Below are 17,740 nucleotides of genomic sequence, written 5' to 3' on the forward strand. Positions count from 1 at the left end.
TTGAACTTTGCAGCAATCTTCACAATTCCCGAGCTAATACTGTTCGAGAATATGATCCTTTATCGTCTTATCAAAATGTGCACTTTAAGCAAACACACACAGAGAGAAAGGCTTAAAAACGAATAAATGCTCTGAGGTTAATCAGAAAGACATCCAGTTGAATACATCGAGGAAATAAAAGAGAGGAGGTGAAGGCAAGGGTAAAGAGAGCGATAGCTTCAAAAGCGTAATCAGTTATAACGACACTACGTCCGCACTTTTACTAGGACTGTCCTTTGCACGTTACATTAAAAAGTTACAATGCATAAGGAAAATGTGTAACGTGCAGAGCACACTGAAACAGGAACGTAATTTCCCTCACCACGGTTGTATTCCTGTGGTTACGCAACAATGCTGCTTGATCGCTTCAACTTTTCTCTCGGTGCTTTCGCGTACAACCCTCCGGTCCATCCTCTTTACGCAGGCACTTCCAAGCGTCTGATCGTGCGGGAAGGCCACCAGACGGAGCTGCCGTGTGACCTGCGGGACGCGCTCTCCAACGACTCGCTGGCCTTCGTGCACTGGTACCACACGCCGGAGCGGGAGCCACACGGCTCCGGTGGCGCGGGATCCTCGCTCGGATACGGGTTCCGCGCGGCGGCTGCGAGCCGCGAGCCCATCTACACGGTGGACTTCGGGCCTGACCCGACGCTCAGCAGGGAGGCCGCCGCCAGTGGAGCCGCGGGGGGCACCATGGCTGCCGGCGCTACGGGAGCCACGGGGGGACGAGGGAACAACTTGTTACAGGTAGGCACGCGCTACGAAGGAAACCACCTTCGTTCAGACGCACAGAGCGGCGTATGTGTGGCCGTATTCATTGAACCTGTTTGGACGTCTTTCGCGCCAACTTGGGTTAGTCGTTATGTGCAACTAGGTGCGTGTCATTCCACAATGAACCTTCTTCTTTCTCTTTTTTCTTGGGGGGTGACATCGCTTGCGTTGTCACACAGCCAACGCTTTCGTCACTGCCCTGTCGCCTTTTAAGCGGCAGCACGCCGTACTAGATGCTATGTTCGTTCATACGCGGACAGTTTGGGAGTGCTGCAATCACGGCGCGCAAGCGAGTATGTCACGTGGTATCTTTTGTACATCGCGGGCAACCGCAGTGCGCAGAAAAACACTAATACTTAACAGATAAAAAGTAAGAAACTCTCTAATCGGACCTTTTCCAAAGCGTTCTACAACTTTCTGATTGGAATAGTTCACCTAACTTTGTTGCTTCAGAAGTTGGTTAACTAATCTTGAATAGTTATATAATTGAGCAAAATAAAAAAATAGCGTGACACACTACATAAAAAGTACTTAGAATTCGTGTGAGTCATTATAAAGGTTTGTACACCTAAAATATAAGCTACTAAGGCTGTCAAGGAATTGTATCTCGATAGAGTTGTAAAATTAGGGGATGCTTTGAATGACTGCATTTAATTTTTTGAGCAAACTTGCGAAGTTGCTCATCTCTGTACGGCAGCACATGCAAAAAAGGCTGTCTTCTTATTTTTTATGCACGTGCGTTGGTGCTCGCAGGTTAACCGTTCAGCGGGCCATGGATGGGTGGGGCGGGCCTACTTCTCCATCATCGGCCACCCGGCCAGCCTCAAGGTGAACAGCGTGCGATTCGAGGACGCCGGCCTCTACACGTGCACGGCCGTGTTCCGCGATGGCGCCCGCAGAAACTCTACGGTGCGGCTCCACGTCGTCGGTGAGTGCAAGTCACCTCGTTACAGCGTGGACCTCGATAACGCTCGAATGACAGAAGGTTCGGTTATTCGCTTTCCCACCCTCAACTATGACAGTGCGCACGAGCATAGCAGTAGTAAAGGAACACGGCGAAACACTAGGCTGACCTACGATACCAAGTGCTTTCGTTCGTGAGGTGCGATTACCTAATAATTTTATCATAGGATTACTGCAGCACAAAAACATGCTCTTCCACAATTGAGAGCACGTTGCTAGCTAGCCAAATATACAATCGCTAGGAAAATGTACAATCACACTCCCTAATTGCGGCTACAAAAACAACCTTCTTTGCAATCAGTAATGAAATCTGGCCTAAGCCGATTCTCACAGTGTGTGGAATATGCATTTTTTTTTAAAGGAGAACCCTTACAGGGGAACCCTCCTGGACTTTGGCGGTAGCCGCGAATGCCTCGTCCATCGCCAAATCGTTTTGGTTGATCGTTTTTGCGTTCCACAAAAATCGCGAAATTTCTCAACTACAAGCAGTGCATTGAGTTCATAAGAATTTTGTTTGAGAGTTTGCTGTCCCGATGAAACCACCGTAATGCGTGAAGCATGCTGAAGGTGGCGCGCAGTCAGTTGCTTTCATCCCTGCGGCTGCCTCCGAGTGGGGGGAGACGTGCAGCCTTTTCGGTTGCTCTCACTATCCTGTTTCGTACCCGTTTCTGGCTTTTTGCACTGTCTTCAATCTTTCTAGCAGGCTGCATATCACTCATCAGAAAAACAGAATTATTCCAAACGGAAAAAAATGGGTAATTCTATTCGTTCTGCAAAAGCAGAAACTGATTTATACAGATGGCGACATATACCTGGCGAAGTGTGCTCCACTTGAAACGTTCAGCGCTTAACTTGCTACCCAATTTAACTATACTATGTTGCCTGTTGATGTGGCGATACTTTAAAAATCAGCGTATTTATATTATATTTAGTTCGCATTTACTAGGTTCAGCGTCGTATCAACTAGAGACATTTCCAGTTAACATCTATGCCTTGCCGGAAAGACGAAATCTGGGCAAGTTGGTACATGATTTACAGGAAAATCAAGTCAAGAAGACGAAGGATAGGAGAAGGGAATTTACACTGCAACGACTGGACTAAAAACTGTGCTTTATTGAAAACAGCGCACTTCCCCGAAACGGTAACAGAGCATGCCCCAGCCAAATTAGCATTAATCACGAGGCAATGACAAAGGGGAGATACACACCAAATCTATCGGCGACCGATATGAAAAACTAAACTCCCTTTCGAGCAAGTGCCTTCTGGTGGGCTCTGTCTTTTTCACTATTTTGTCATGTAAATCCATGCCTTCTCCCTTTCTTTCCACCTTCCCCTTACGTCATCTTTATCCTACCCCGATAGCCCACTCAATAAGCTGGCAAAAGAGTGAGGAATGAAAGAAGAAAGAAACAAGATGCATCCAGTATTCCAAAATTTGTTCTTTTTATATTCAAAGCTGGTAGAATATCATCAGGCTCATTGCAATACGCACGGGAACGCGCACTACATTCCGAGTCAATTAAGAGGAGGCTGAGGCGTTTGGAGCGTGCTCTAGCAAGCAGAAACCACAATTAAGGAGTAAGTTGTGCCGCCGTATAATTCGCATACGGTGATTACGTCATCATCGCAGGCAGTACTGCTGCGCAAGGTGTATTCGGGCCCAAGCGCCTGGCTCGGTAATGCCATAATGATCCTTACGCACAACCGAAATGCGATGCATAATTCGGCGGTTGCTATTCCCACGCCTGACGCCGCGTGCTAACGAAATTTCTTTTACTCGTTTATCCAGCCGGACTTACTTTCGCTGATTCTGAGCGTGAGCAGATACCGTATTTACTGACGTGTTCATGTCATGCTAACACTAAAGGCATGTTGCGTCGTGCAATACGTTTGCAGGCAACGCAGTTCCAAGGAGGAAAATGAAAACACCGCATTCACTTACAAAACTACACCAGGGAACAAATGAATATTGAACGGAGCAATAAATAAAATAGTCGGCTTGATTTTCTTGAAATGGCGCAAACTTGAATTTGCGTGTAACGCAAATGGGTGTTATACTTTGCCGGTTGCATCTTCCCTATCACGGCTTCCATAGGGTGAACGGGTGAGATACACCGCAATGTTATGATGATCGATCTCTAATAATGAACACATAGTTTACTTAGTCTCCCGCCCACAAGTGCAAAATACAGCACAGAGACAGTCAACCACAAAAGTTTACGGACCACGGGATCTCACACGTTTAATTTCCGAGAAGCCTGTAACAGAAGTCAGTGAAACTGAACATCGCAATTCTGTTCACATATGCTGGTGCAGGCTCTAAGTGCGAATACTACAGGCTACATTATATGAGGCTGCGCAGGTATTCAGCTTTCTCTCAGATTTCACGTTCCGTAAGATCTTGTGGTTGACTGTAACCGAGAAGTAACACTACAACGACCGCGATTGCTGACGCCTGATATCTGTTTAAAACAAAAAAATGCATGGTACAAAGACACAGAAAGGAAGTTAGCTTTTTCCCAGCCATGGAGACAGAAGCATACTGTAAATTCCGGAACGTGGACCGTCGTCAGCAGGGGGAGATGTGGTTGGGCTGGTTGGTGTTTACTTGACATAATGTAGCACGAACGCACGATCACAAAGCATACACTCAGGCTCAGGTCACGCCTGTGACGTGGGTCTCCGTGTCCCCATCGCGATTGTGTATTCGAGCTACAATACACCATTATGTGCACCACATTACTCTTGCGTATTTTAGATATTTTAGCACAACGAACCTCTGAGCATTCTACCTGAATATGACGCCAGTCAAGTTTCATGTTCTTCGCTAGTTGCTATTGCTCGACGTGCGCATCGCTCAAGTACGTCTTAATTAACGCAACACTCGTTTCACTGCATTGAATTACACGTAAGCTCTTATACTGTCTCTGTTGAGTTGATCAAGAAAATTATTGAGATTCTGTGATGCAGGAAACACCGGAGAAACAGAAGAAAAAAATAACACTGTTTTTTAAACTAAGCCTCCGGGTGGGCTATACGGCAGCACCTTTGGGCTTGCTCGTTGTAGCTAATGTGCTGCAAACCTACGCAGACCCTCCTCTCCGGTCAGGGCGGGAACATTCAGATAGGGGACGATTGCCGAAACGCTCCTCCATTTGGATATATGTGCACGTTAATGTGCACCAGGTGATCGAAATCAATACGGAGTCCCGTCACTTCCGCATTTCTCATAACCCTGTGTAGAGTTTCCGGACGCTAAAGTCCACATCGAAATGAAAGCAATACTAAATATGATGTACGCGTACAGGCTTTAGAGAGCGAGAGAGAGATAGAGGAAAGGGAAAAGGCAGGGAGGATAACCAGAGAAGATCCGGTTTGCTACCCTACGCTGGGGAGAGAGGGGAGGGGGAGGTAACGTGGTAAGAAAGTAGAGATAAGGAAAGAAAGGAGCATCGACACAATCACAATGGGTCACTGTCACCACATACGGTCACCGCACAGCACAGTAACACTTGCAGCACTATCTACATCTGTTCAGGCTCCAGCCTCTTGTCCAATTCTGTCGTTCTAAAAAAATAGGAATACTTCTTCCTAGTTAGTAGATTGACAGCGGTGGCATTCTAGCATGTACCTTTGTGACAAAGCTGATAAGCTCGCACGGTTTTGTCTTCAAAACAGAGTAACATTGAAAAAGATGCGCCACTCGCTCATGACGTTCTGTTTACTTTACTGTGGAATAGATCAGGGAAGTAGCGGGTGATATGACGCTGTCGCTGGACGGCGGGACCCCTCAGTTTGCCGGTGTGCTGCTGTACTGTAGGTGCTGTCCCTGGACATTTCGTTCGTCCCTGTTTTGTTGCGCAACCACCACGAAACAAATTGTCGATGCGTGATCCAATTAAAACCAAGGTTTTGGTGTAAGGGAACAAATTTGTGATTATATTTTTTATCAAAGCCAAGGTTATCTGAAATTTATGATGGCGAGATAGTTGCGAAAATTTAGCAGGCAGTCGTTCGCGTTCGTAAATGCAACTTGTCTGGCCTCCGTTAACAGCTAACGCAATTCACTGGTGCTCACTATCACTCAGAGTGATGCAATAAACAGGAGTAAACTCGTTACAGAGCTCAGCGATCAATTTTCTGTTTACAGGTTTTACGTCAGAATGTTCAAACCTGAACGTTTGGTCATGAGCAACTAGGTAAATGAGCGACAACTGATGCTGTCCTTCCTGAAAGCTTCCACAAAACCTTTTTTAATAATAAATGTCTTAAACTCGGAGGGCGGCCTAAATAAAATTACCGCAAGTGTCAGTCATGAGTAATTACCTAGAAATAGTATAATGTAATGAAATCGCACGAAAAAGTGTTGGGAAATGAAAAAGAAATGAAAATGAAAAATGAAAAAGGCAAGCATGAAAAACCTGGAAATCTGTAACTTCCAAGCCATCGGCAGTAAGTAAAGCCAAACGGTGAGCGAATCACAGCAATCGTTGTTTGATACAGCGGCTGAAAGTAGGTATCACTTTGTCTTGTAAAAGAAGTTTCATGTTTGTCTTCCATTACGTGGACCAGATGACAATGCTGGCATCATTTAGACAAGGCGTAATTAGATCGTAAGGGTGGGTATGGAACATTTACATGCATTCCGAAGCTTTCACCGATGTCTGGTTCCATTCACGCAATCATTGTCGGTGACAAACTCCCTAAGCAGTGGTTGGCTGCGCTGGACCAGTGTCGTACGTTGCCATTCTAAGCAGAGGCAGTAGAGGCCAGTCGAGGGAAAGCGTGGACGCCTCACTGCGTGACTAAACATGGCGGCGCCCACGGCAATGTTGTGAAAAGGACCTGCACATTCCGCAATTCTGTTGTCGTAACAGGCATTCCCGGCATGTGACCACACGCAGCACTGCCAATATGCAACATAGAAAATGATTGCACTGGCCCAGCTGCGTCTTTACCGGGCCCGAACTGGAGTTGGGAGCAGATAAACCGAGTAACTGCAAGTCCGGTTAGTGTATGGTGCCAAAAGGAAACCGATGCTTCCAGAGTACGGCCAAATTCATTGAAAAGACCTGTAGCCGTTTGGGAGTGTGCATCATCTCTGCAGTGAAGAGCTCCGGCTCATTTGGATATCCTTATTTTTCAGCAACAGTAGCTGATTGTGAATACATATATACATATTTGGTTACTTTGCTTCTTTCGCAGCACCCCCTGAGCCCCCGGTAATACGAGACGGAGAAGGAAACGAACTCCGAGGCACCATCGGACCGTTCAACGAGGGCAGCACGCTGGCATTGGTGTGCGTTGTCTATGGTGGTAAGTTCATAAAGGCTTAATCAGCAATATATCACGCAATTAAATTCCGTTAACAAAAAGCACATTCCTGTGGTGTGAAAACTAAAAAAGGGTATTCTATACTTAACCTTTACCACATGCAAAAGAAGTGTAGTCACTGAATGTTAATCTGAAGCCATCGTGTTCTTGGAGTCAGCAGTGCAGCCTTTTGGATGCAAATTCCCATGTATCCAGATATTCATTGCCACTAAACTGGTGTGTAATCGATGACACCTAAATGTGACAGTGCAGCACGACAACCTGGCTGGAGTCTGGTTTTATACATATACGTTGCGGCGACGAGCATGTGAAAATAAACACGTGGCACTGCTCCTTCGGAATCAGAATGTCACATGCAAGTATTACCACAGCATTAGGCCTGTTAGGTGCCAGTTCAGTGTCGTCAGCCTGTATAAAGCATGGAACGGTTCCTCTTCAATGCGCCGAGTTGTTTGGTAAAGGTGGTGAGCTATGATGTAACCAATGCTGCTGCGCAAAGGCTCGAACGTGTACTGTAGCGTAGAAAAGTTTCCCTTACGTTAACAGTCACGTGCGCCTTACAGAGCTGTGGAACGTGTTTCTGTAGCTGATGATTGTTCTGCCAATCGGTGGTGAAAAAAATGGTGGCTGTGCACTTTCGACGCTGTAAAATAGTGTGGCGTGAAGCCCACTGTGTTTATATAGCATCACATTTAAGGCTCGCTGAAGACAACTACATGTTTTCCGAAAATAATCGCAGCATTGGGTTCCTCAGAAAACAAAAGAATTCAAATTCAGTAAATACAAATTAGGGCGAAAACGGCCTGTGAATACGATGCTAAAAGCGCAAAGCAGACACTTTTCTAAAGTTTTTCAGCACAGAATAAGCTTCCTGCTGGTTGTGTGGCCTCTTCATCAACTGCTTACACTTCTGGTTTCTGGTGTGCTCAACTGACATCACATTTCTTCCTGCGACATTTCCACAACAACAAACATACCACCTCACCACGAACTCCGCCAAGCGAAATACAATTGCTATAGCCGTAAAACAATTATTGGATCGCGTCCCTTCATCACGTAATATTATAGACGCATATGTGGCTCTTCGTATTTCACATGCTACTAAATACTAAAGAGGACATGAGTTTAAGATACTTGGTGCGGCAAAGATACATATATTTCGTCTTGGCGTGACGACCTAGTACGGTAAGTAGTGCAAACACGGAACCAAGACTAGGAACAGAGCCATCGTGAGCCTCGAAATATCAGCACATTTAATTCTATCACTGCCCATGGAACGGTGAGCTCGACAAGCTGCTCGACGAAGAGTAATAGCTAACGCTCCTAGCTTGTGCTAAAGGCTTAAGGTTGTTTGATGCTGGCGAGGGGGCACATTTTATAGCTTTCCAGAAACACTTTCGTCCAGGAGTGGAAAGTAATCGACCTGTCGTTTTCCTGATTGCCGTCGCTCGGTACGCGGTGCTTTCTCCAGCCATGTCGGTAGCGACACTGCGAGCCATTGCGAGCCGGAGAGAGTGAGAGAGAGATGCAAATGAGAGAAAGGCAGGGAGGTTAACCAGAGTTAAAGCTTCCGGTATGCTAACCTGCACTAGGGGAAGGGACAGGGGAAATAAATTTGGAAAGAAGAGTTGGGGCAAAAAGAAAGCATGCGAGGGAAAAAAGCTTCCTGTATGCTAACCTGCACTAGGGGAAGGGAAAGGGGAAATAAATTTGGAAAGAAGAGCTGCGGCAAAAAGAAAGCATGCGGGGAAAGGTGGACGGGATGGCATCATTTATAGTCTTTCTAATAGGCCCCTGCCACGTGAAGCCATAAACGAGCGCACATGTGCGCACACAGACGCCACGGTCATTGGTGCACTCGTTCTCAGTTGTTCTCTCACTGGGCTTCTTGGCGTCCTTAACGCCCGGTCTGTGGTCGTTTTTGGCCGCACGACAGGAATTGTTTCACGCAGAGGCTTGCCGTAACACTGCGTTGTTTACAGAATAGCACACAGAGTTGAAACACACAGAGAATAGCACACAAAGAACAGCGAAGATACAAGAAGAAAATGGCCGAAATCCGTAGGTGGCACTGCGCCATTTCCCTTGTGACATCACTTGTACTGGCAATAGAAGTTTTCGACTGAGGTTTGAATAATTCCTGGACGGGGCCTTCTAAAATACCTTCAGGAGTGTGACGCACAAGAAGCCTTCAAAGCAGCAATTTCCTAAATCCCAGCGGTTATTTTTACAATTACAACTCACAAAAACTGTGAAAAAGAATAGTATAAGGAAACTTTACATTTAAACGTCATCTCAGTTGCCACGCTCCCTGCGCGTCAGGGAGGCAGAAGCGAGGACGTTTTTGTGCTGAATAAAAAGAAAAAGAAAATATGACTGTTTTACGCAAGTTCTTTGAACATTATACACAAACAACATCGCAACCTATTCACAATAACAAACAAAGAAACAAAAATAAACGCGGTGAAACAACATTGTCCGGATCAAGCATATAGAAATAGTAAACTATTGAAAAGCATTAAAGAAAACTGAATAAGCATTTGGATACAGTTGCGAACAAAAGTTTCTATGCATGCATACATTCTACCAAATAAATGCAACATACATATACATGGGAAGCCCGAGAGTGCTAAAGTCTTGCCAGGCTCCTATGCTAAAATTCACAAATGCCGTAATATGTCATAGAGAGGCAGTGGCGTACACCTTGAAGGTAAAGCGTCTACTTGTTTATATAATCTACACTTTTATTTCTGTAATACAATAAAATTAATAGTGATTGTTTAAGTGAAAGTAAAACTTAAGAATTGGCTCATTATAATAACTTAAGTTACTATACAACCGTGCCCCACCCCTAAGCAAATGCCCTGTGAGCTTTGGCTTCTCATTCATATCCCCCAATGGGCGAGCGCAATCATTTCAGAAGAAAAGAAGGCAAACTACAATAAGGTGGTGATCCTTAAAGTGGGAGAAGTTTTAGTACTATAAGTGAGTTGAGAGCCATAGGGATTGCTTAAGGCAGATGCCCTTGTTTACTTTTTTTTATCACTTTTAGCCATGGTGTACACATTTGTGCACCTGATTTACTTCAGTAGGCTCATTCGAGCAGTGACGATGATAAAGTTACGGACATAGAGCTGTCGGTCAACTGATCTGATCCCAGCTTAGGAAACGTGACTCCAGTTTATTCAGACAGCAGTGGCGTTGTTGCACACGAACGCTTTAATAAAGAAGCTAGCTACCGTAACTTCCTTTATGCTCAGTGCCTCTTATTGCATCAGCAATGTTGAATCAATGGTATTTCCTTATTCGCAGTGCTCTCAGCAAAAATTTACCGCAGCGTGTGATTTGAGAAGGAAATTTCAAAATTTTATGAGAAATCTTGACATGACTGAAGGTACAGTAAATTGAAATCATGCAACAATCACGCGAATAGAGACTTCTGTGTCTTTATATTACACAATAAACACTGACGTCATGCCTGTTAAATGAATATTGAGCTAGCGAAGTAGCGAGTGCAAGGCGTTCCAGGGCTTACGGTGGTTTTCACCTGTTTCCTCTATAAAGTGCATTTGTGAATTGTAAAAAGAGGAAAATTAACGTCCAATTACTCTTCATTGCTGCTTTCCTCAGAGCACTTAACGTGAGCTATCATAAACACTGGGCGGCAAAATCATCTTCGCACCACGACTGCATTGTTTCCTAAAACTATTTCTGGAATCGTAAGCCCACGTAATCGTGTGATATGTGCCGGCTAGATGGCCATGACGCGTGAGATGTGGTACAGAGCTGACGTTGTGCCTAATTGGAAACCCTAACGAAAGGCACGTCTACCACGACGACACGAGGCCACAAAGTCCCACGAACCTGTACAAAGCTTTAACAAGTTGAAAACAAGACACTCTTAACATTTTTTTGCTAACCTAAACTACAGGAATGATATACGCCACGTTGCTCTTTAATAATGGAACGACATTCCAAAAAGAAAAACAGCAGTGAACGAAACTATCCACAGGAATAGAGATTGCTATTTGTTCTACTAGGACAGCATAAACAAGATACGGATATAGGTTACGCTGAAGACAGAGCTGTGGAAAAATTCTGCTTGTTTTCTTCTTCTTGTTTCTTTCTCGATTTTTCCCACTGTGCCTCTGCTTTTATATAATGAGGTTTCGTCTTCACAGAATCTCGCTGGCACATGGCGGTGACAGGTTCATTACCGACCATGCGATGTTGGAAGCGCTGCTGCTTGGCACGTCGTAATCAGTCAGTACCTCCTTGTTTTGTTTTTAGGAGTGCTTGTTCTGAGCTCTTTTTCCTGGTATAAACAGCCCCGAAGCACTCGCTCCAGCGTTACTCGCTTCTCCTACTTCTGCTTGATGGAATGAAAGCTATAGTGGTCTGGTATTGTTTCAAACCACGATCAAGAAACGCAGGAACTGTGGGGAAAGAATAATAGAAATTTCTTGGCGCAATGTCGAGGCACTTCATACGTATAATCTCTGCTAATTGGTGAAATTGTGGAGGGCGAGAAATATTCTGAGAAGCTCTTAAGCGAGGAAATTATTCTGTTTCACGTAGGTTGCGAAAGAAGCGCTGAATCGCGTGCAAATTGGTAGCAGAACAACAGCCGGAAGCTTTCAGCCTGTACAGCATGTAGTTATCGTGCTGCTAAAAAGGTGCCTCCTGCGTTGTGTAGCAATTTGCCCATTCCGTTTATGAGAGAGTCAAGGATAGTCGGATGGGGGAGGGGGGGGGGGTTCCAAGGGAGCAGACGGACTTGTGTTGGCTGTTGTGACAGGCGTTTCAATATTTTGATCGCTCGCTATTTCTTCCGGAAAATTTTTGGTGCACGTGAACAAATTTGTGTGTTTAGAACAAGAGCTTCGTGGTTTTTCTTCGCGAACATTCAACGTAAACGCAATGTCCATATTTGAAGCGAAGCGTGCGCTTAGCTTTGTTGCTCGCAAACATAAATCTGTGCGCTGTTTCATTGCGGCTTGTCGTGGAGAACGCGCTGAGATAGAACAGCTCCTCAGGAAAGCATATGAGGGCGTTAAGGTTACTTTTCTGACATTCTTGTTCTTTTCTTTCTGCATGGCCAGAGCAAAGGGCCCCCGTTGCAACACAACTTCCCGTGTGAATTGCATATCGCCTAAATAGCGAGAGATGCTCGAGGTCCACGGCTTCCCTTGTTGATAAAAGCACGCCATATTGCGGGTGCTCGATGTATTCTTCTCAACCAGCAGCGCTGCAGTAAATTTCATTTTCCTTTTTCTTCATTAGTTTCTACACTTACATTTCAACCACAGCGAATTACCCCTGTATTTTCTATGGTTTTATTACCTGTGGCTTTGGAGTGTCTTGATTAAAAATGATGTAGGCTCTCTGTTTCCATTCTCTTCGTTCCTATACATTATTTACTGTGTTCTTAGCACTTCCTAATGCGACGAAAATATGATGAAAACATCATCAGTTTTGTCACTGCTCCGCTGCAATAGTTTCGCTGCACTGAAGAAGCAATTCTTGATGAGTGGACTAACTTTCTGGCAAATAATTGCAGACATCTCTTTTTTTTCCCAATTGGGTGGCCCACCTAACTTGAGCTAAACTTTGGAAATATGCAAATGCCACTTAGCTGGAGAAAACCAAGGTAATCTTGTTTGTCGTCGCTTGGAGATGCTCGGATTCTCCTTTTTTTTACATTCCGCCTAATTCCATAAGTAGCCTAAATTGATTAATAAGCTTCTCGAATATCATAATCAGATGAAAAACGTGAATGAAGAAATTGTACAGGAAAATGAAGAACACCCGATACGGCTAGCTTTCTGTTGCTCAATACGTTACATAATTACGCTACATAACAATTATTCTTACAAGCAAGATAGAAGCCCGCCAATACACGAAAAATTGCCGTGCGACTTGCCACTCGAGGTGCTTTGCGTGTATTCGCGGGCTTCTCTCGTGCTTGGAAAAACACATTGATGTAGCAAATATTGAGCAACAGAAAGCTGTATCGGAAGTTTTCCATGCTGAGCTACCATTTTCTCGCTGACACTTTTCATCTAACAATAATTGAGAAGTTGACTGTTAAATAAGACGAATTATGTAACTAGGAGGAATGCAAAAAAAAAATCTGAGTAACTACAAGTGACGGCAAACATCACTTAGGTTGTGACTAGCTGCGTTGCATTTTCATGTTTTCAATGCTGGGCTCAAGTTAGGTGGAATACCCGCTATAGGCTGTGCGCGTTCATATATAAATGTTATGTACCCACGCAATCGAATTTATATTTCTATGAAAAAGAACGGGCACAAAATTCAGCAGCTGCAGCTGCGTCGTAACTACAAAGCATCGCAAAACTATAACCTCTCGATATTCTGGAAACTTACAGAATGCGCAATCTTTGACCTAGCGCAAAGATCTTCTATTCGCAGCTTTGAAAAGCAGGTGGCTGCCTATTTTGCTGCCTTCTGGATACCAACTCAAATTTTGTATGCAATTCCACTGCTCGGTAGTTTCTTTATGCAGTTCCTGCTATCTCCTGTTCAGGAAAGAGCCACGATTCTTATGAAGGATACTTCTAAAATGCACAATAATATTGCGAAAACTTCGCTGGCAACGGCACCTTCTGATAAACTGCGACATATCCAGGAAAACATGCTTCACTAGCTACTTCCGTTAATGATTGCAAGCATCCGGCTGGTAAAAACATCGGATTTTACCACCTCTTTCGGTCACAATTAGGCGATCCGAAGCCCATAATTGTGCACAATAAGTTGCCATCAGGTGCGATTGACTGCATAGGACTGGTAACTCACTTTATGAGGGTTTGTGCTTCCCGCAATAATGGCACAGTGAGTATTGTTAAAATAAATAAATAAGTACATTTTAAATAAATAAATAAATAAATAATGCGCATTTTTACAGGTAACAACTCACATAGTTTTTATCAAGGAATATCAACATTATACTTCGCGGCATGATACCAAATTTTACTTTAAATACGCCCTATACAGTACAGCAGAGGACTGTAAGCTTTTGCTTAACTTTCAAGCAGGTTTTTATTATACTGTATCTATTGAAACAAATATGTCGGGCTTAAGGGCTTCGATATGCATTCGCTTAAGCTGCAGATACCATTTAGGTACATTCGCTAACAACAGTGCATGCTTTTTGAGAATTCCATCAGTGATGTGATGCCCCTGCCTAATATAATAAACAAGGGTGAATAGACATTCGTTCGTCGGTAGTATTTTTTAAATGCAGTGTCCCTTCAACGCCTCAGTGAATGCAATATATATGTTAAGCAGGATAAGCGCCATTCAACTGTAACAATGAACATCATAACGAAGGGGACCGGTCATTGACCAACAACGTTTACCAATGAAAAAATTCCTGCATTTAACCTCTAATGTGTAAATGTGTATTTGACTCAAGGACTGCATTTTAAACAACTAATGCATCCCACAAGTTTCCCTGTGTTTCTCCATATCTTTTCCCTATCGCCTTGCGACTCTCCTCAGCCTCTCAACTTGCCCTGGAAAGAAAGGAAAGCTGGCGTGTTGGAGCACAAGGCATATCAGGTGGAGACCTATTAAGGGCGTCACTTCTTTTCCTAATCCGTAGTATTTGTTATGTGATTATACCATCTTCACTCTGCGAGGCCGTGGGCTCGTTGTGTTGTGCAGGTCGATAATGGAAGAACAGAGTTGAGTGATTGTAAAAAGACAGCAAATAGTTTTGATCACGCCGAGTACCGAAACCGCTATACCATGGGCACTCGTTCATCGAGATTTAGACGAACAAAAGAACTCCATGCATCTCAAAGGAAATTACCCCCTTTCTCTTCCTTTCACGTCACTGTCTTAAATTACGTAGCCCCGAAACAATGGTGGCCTGGGTAGAAGTGGTCATTCGATCGATAGTGGCCGCTAGGTGACGCTCAATAAGTTTTCTCGACACGCCAGCACTGTAAACTACATTAAACTGTGCATTGTATTTTACTTTTAGTTACGAATTCGCAGAACACTTTATCAGCACCTTTTTTACCGCCGTTCAATTTAAGATGTCCATGTTAGGCACAACAAAGGAGTGAGATGTACTCTGATGGCTTTAAAATGAAGTTCCCGCAGGGCACCTGCTTTCTGGTAATTAGGAAGCCATCACTCAACTTAGACAAAAACGGGTGTAGTCAGTTATGGACGGAATTCACAAAGCTCTTTGTTCGAAACTGCTAGGGCTTGGCACGACAGCTTTGATGATGGGGTTACTTCTAATAATATAGTTTTGTAGGTGATCACGTGTGTTTGGCGAACAGTAGTCAAAAATTGATTTATATAAGGGTCACGTTTTTTTTTTATAACAGCGAAGTGTTCCCATTGTAACAGCATTAGTCATCGTAGAGCTCCACTTAATAATACTTAAGCGAATGAACTTAGTAAGGTCTACTGATCTGCACACTGGCAACAATATTAACATCAATTAGTCATCCAGAACACATCACAATCAAACCGAGATCGCAATAGAAACTCAGAAGAGTGTTGAAAATTTCCTCTTTGATGGCTGTAACAGCGCTGTTCGCGTTATCTTTCGGTAAACAATGGAATGCCGTGTGTACCGGCGGAGTGGTGGGAGCCCGTTGCGCGGAGAAACACCCCAGAAGGCACTCGCAGTGCAACCATATTCAAGTGCTCAAAGTGCCAGGGCTCACATGACGCCACTTGCAAGCGCTATCCTCAAATTAGATTAGGAGCAAGTCCGCTATCTCCGAAGAAATGGTCAAGGAAACATTCGACATGCACAGAAGCGACTGAAATTGTCGATTGTCCTGCTTCGCCGACGTTGCCGCCGGTGGCGTTTCAGGCAGAATGCAGATAGTCTGAAGGAGGCGTCTACATGCGCAGTGCTTTCGACCCCTCCAGCGGCGCACGCAACCGAAGTTGATGGCACATGGGAGAATGAAGCCTCAAAGGCTATCTGTACGGATGAAATGCCTGCTCTGTCGTATTTCGATGTTCAAGGAGTCGCAGCTTGCTGCCGGTACTCTGACATGCACTACACCTGCTGATGAGCTATCAGTCGCAGCTCGAGAAGTCATTTGCGTGCTACGGTCTTAATGGAAGTCATCCCTCTACGCTTAAGCAATCAACACACCATATCCGTCTAAATGCGACGTATGCGTGGAATTAACTGACTGCAGGGATCGCATCCCTTCATTTTATGCACAGAAGAATGCACCGATTGTCACCGATTGTCACCGATCGTCACCAATATTCAGCACAAAAGATCTTGTGATTTATTCGCACACCTACTTGGGCGAACGACTATAACCACTTTAGGGCGCTTGGACTTCGACCATGTCTTGTGGGCTCGCTGATGTTCTTGCACTCACTCACTCACTCACTCACTCACTCACTCACTCACTCACTCACTCACTCACTCACTCACTCACTCACTCACTCACTCACTCACTCACTCACTCACTCACTCACTCACTCACTCACTCACTCACTCACTCACTCACTCACTCACTCACTCACTCACTCACTCACTCACTCACTCACTCACTCACTCACTCACTCACTCACTCACTCACTCACTCACTCACTCACTCACTCACTCACTCACTCACTCACTCACTCACTCACTCACTCACTCACTCACTCACTCACTCACTCACTCACTCACTCACTCACTCACTCACTCACTCACTCACTCACTCACTCACTCACTCACTCACTCACTCACTCACTCACTCACTCACTCACTCACTCACTCACTCACTCACTCACTCACTCACTCACTCACTCACTCACTCACTCACTCACTCACTCACTCACTCACTCACTCACTCACTCACTCACTCACTCACTCACTCACTCACTCACTCACTCACTCACTCACTCACTCACTCACTCACTCACTCACTCACTCACTCACTCACTCACTCACTCACTCACCTTCCCGTTCTTGGCCGTGGTGCAGGCAAGCCCAAGCCGACGCTCGTGTGGAGCGGCATGCCGGACGGAATGATGGCCGAAGTGCGTCCCTCTTCCGAGGCACAACTGACCACCTCGACTCTACTGATCCACTCCCTGAGGAGGGAAGATCTGCGCGCGACGCTGTACTGCACTGCATCAAACAACATATCCTCGCCAGCCGACACTTCCGTCACGCTCGACCTCAACCGTAAGTCCATTCACTTTTGTGCAGTTCATTCGAGTACACCGGCATTAGAAACATTTATAGCGCTGGAATTAATAGGGTACTTCACGAAATTTCTTGGTGCCAACTGTCTCTAACCATTTTTCTGCCTACCTGAGTCACTGGATAGCCCATGGTCGAATGGATAGCGCTAGCGTCGCTCCTCGCAGGAGCACCGGGCTCCTGTGCGGAGAGACGAGGGTTCAAAAACGTCCGTTGGACTGACTTAGTTCGCTGAGTTTGTGGCAATGTGCACATCTGCGCCCTTCTTCAACGAACCTCTTTTACGCCGGCATTGGTCACTGTAAATGCGGGATAGAGTAAGTATCGCTGTTGGAAGAAACTCTTTGATGCCGTCGTGCAGCACTGGGTATGCGACACTTGGCCCATGTTGGTCTTAAATGAACATCTTTCATGTGAACTTGTGTC

General features: G+C 44.9%; 1 protein-coding gene across 2 annotated transcripts in view; it reads left to right on the forward strand.

The window, feature by feature from the left end:
- LOC135919946 (neural cell adhesion molecule 2-like) overlaps nt 1–17,740 on the forward strand; it is a 284,587-nt gene that overhangs the window by 238,374 nt on the left and 28,473 nt on the right. For both annotated transcript variants that reach the window (XM_065453967.2, XM_065453968.2), the window contains exons 2-5: nt 464–786; nt 1,564–1,738; nt 6,979–7,089; nt 17,093–17,296. In XM_065453967.2, the coding sequence (XP_065310039.2) occupies nt 464–786; nt 1,564–1,738; nt 6,979–7,089; nt 17,093–17,296 (813 nt within the window). The remainder of the gene's footprint in view (nt 1–463; nt 787–1,563; nt 1,739–6,978; nt 7,090–17,092; nt 17,297–17,740) is intronic.

The sequence above is a fragment of the Dermacentor albipictus genome, chromosome 1 (assembly GCF_038994185.2).
Source record: "Dermacentor albipictus isolate Rhodes 1998 colony chromosome 1, USDA_Dalb.pri_finalv2, whole genome shotgun sequence".
Lineage (NCBI taxonomy): Eukaryota > Metazoa > Arthropoda > Arachnida > Ixodida > Ixodidae > Dermacentor > Dermacentor albipictus.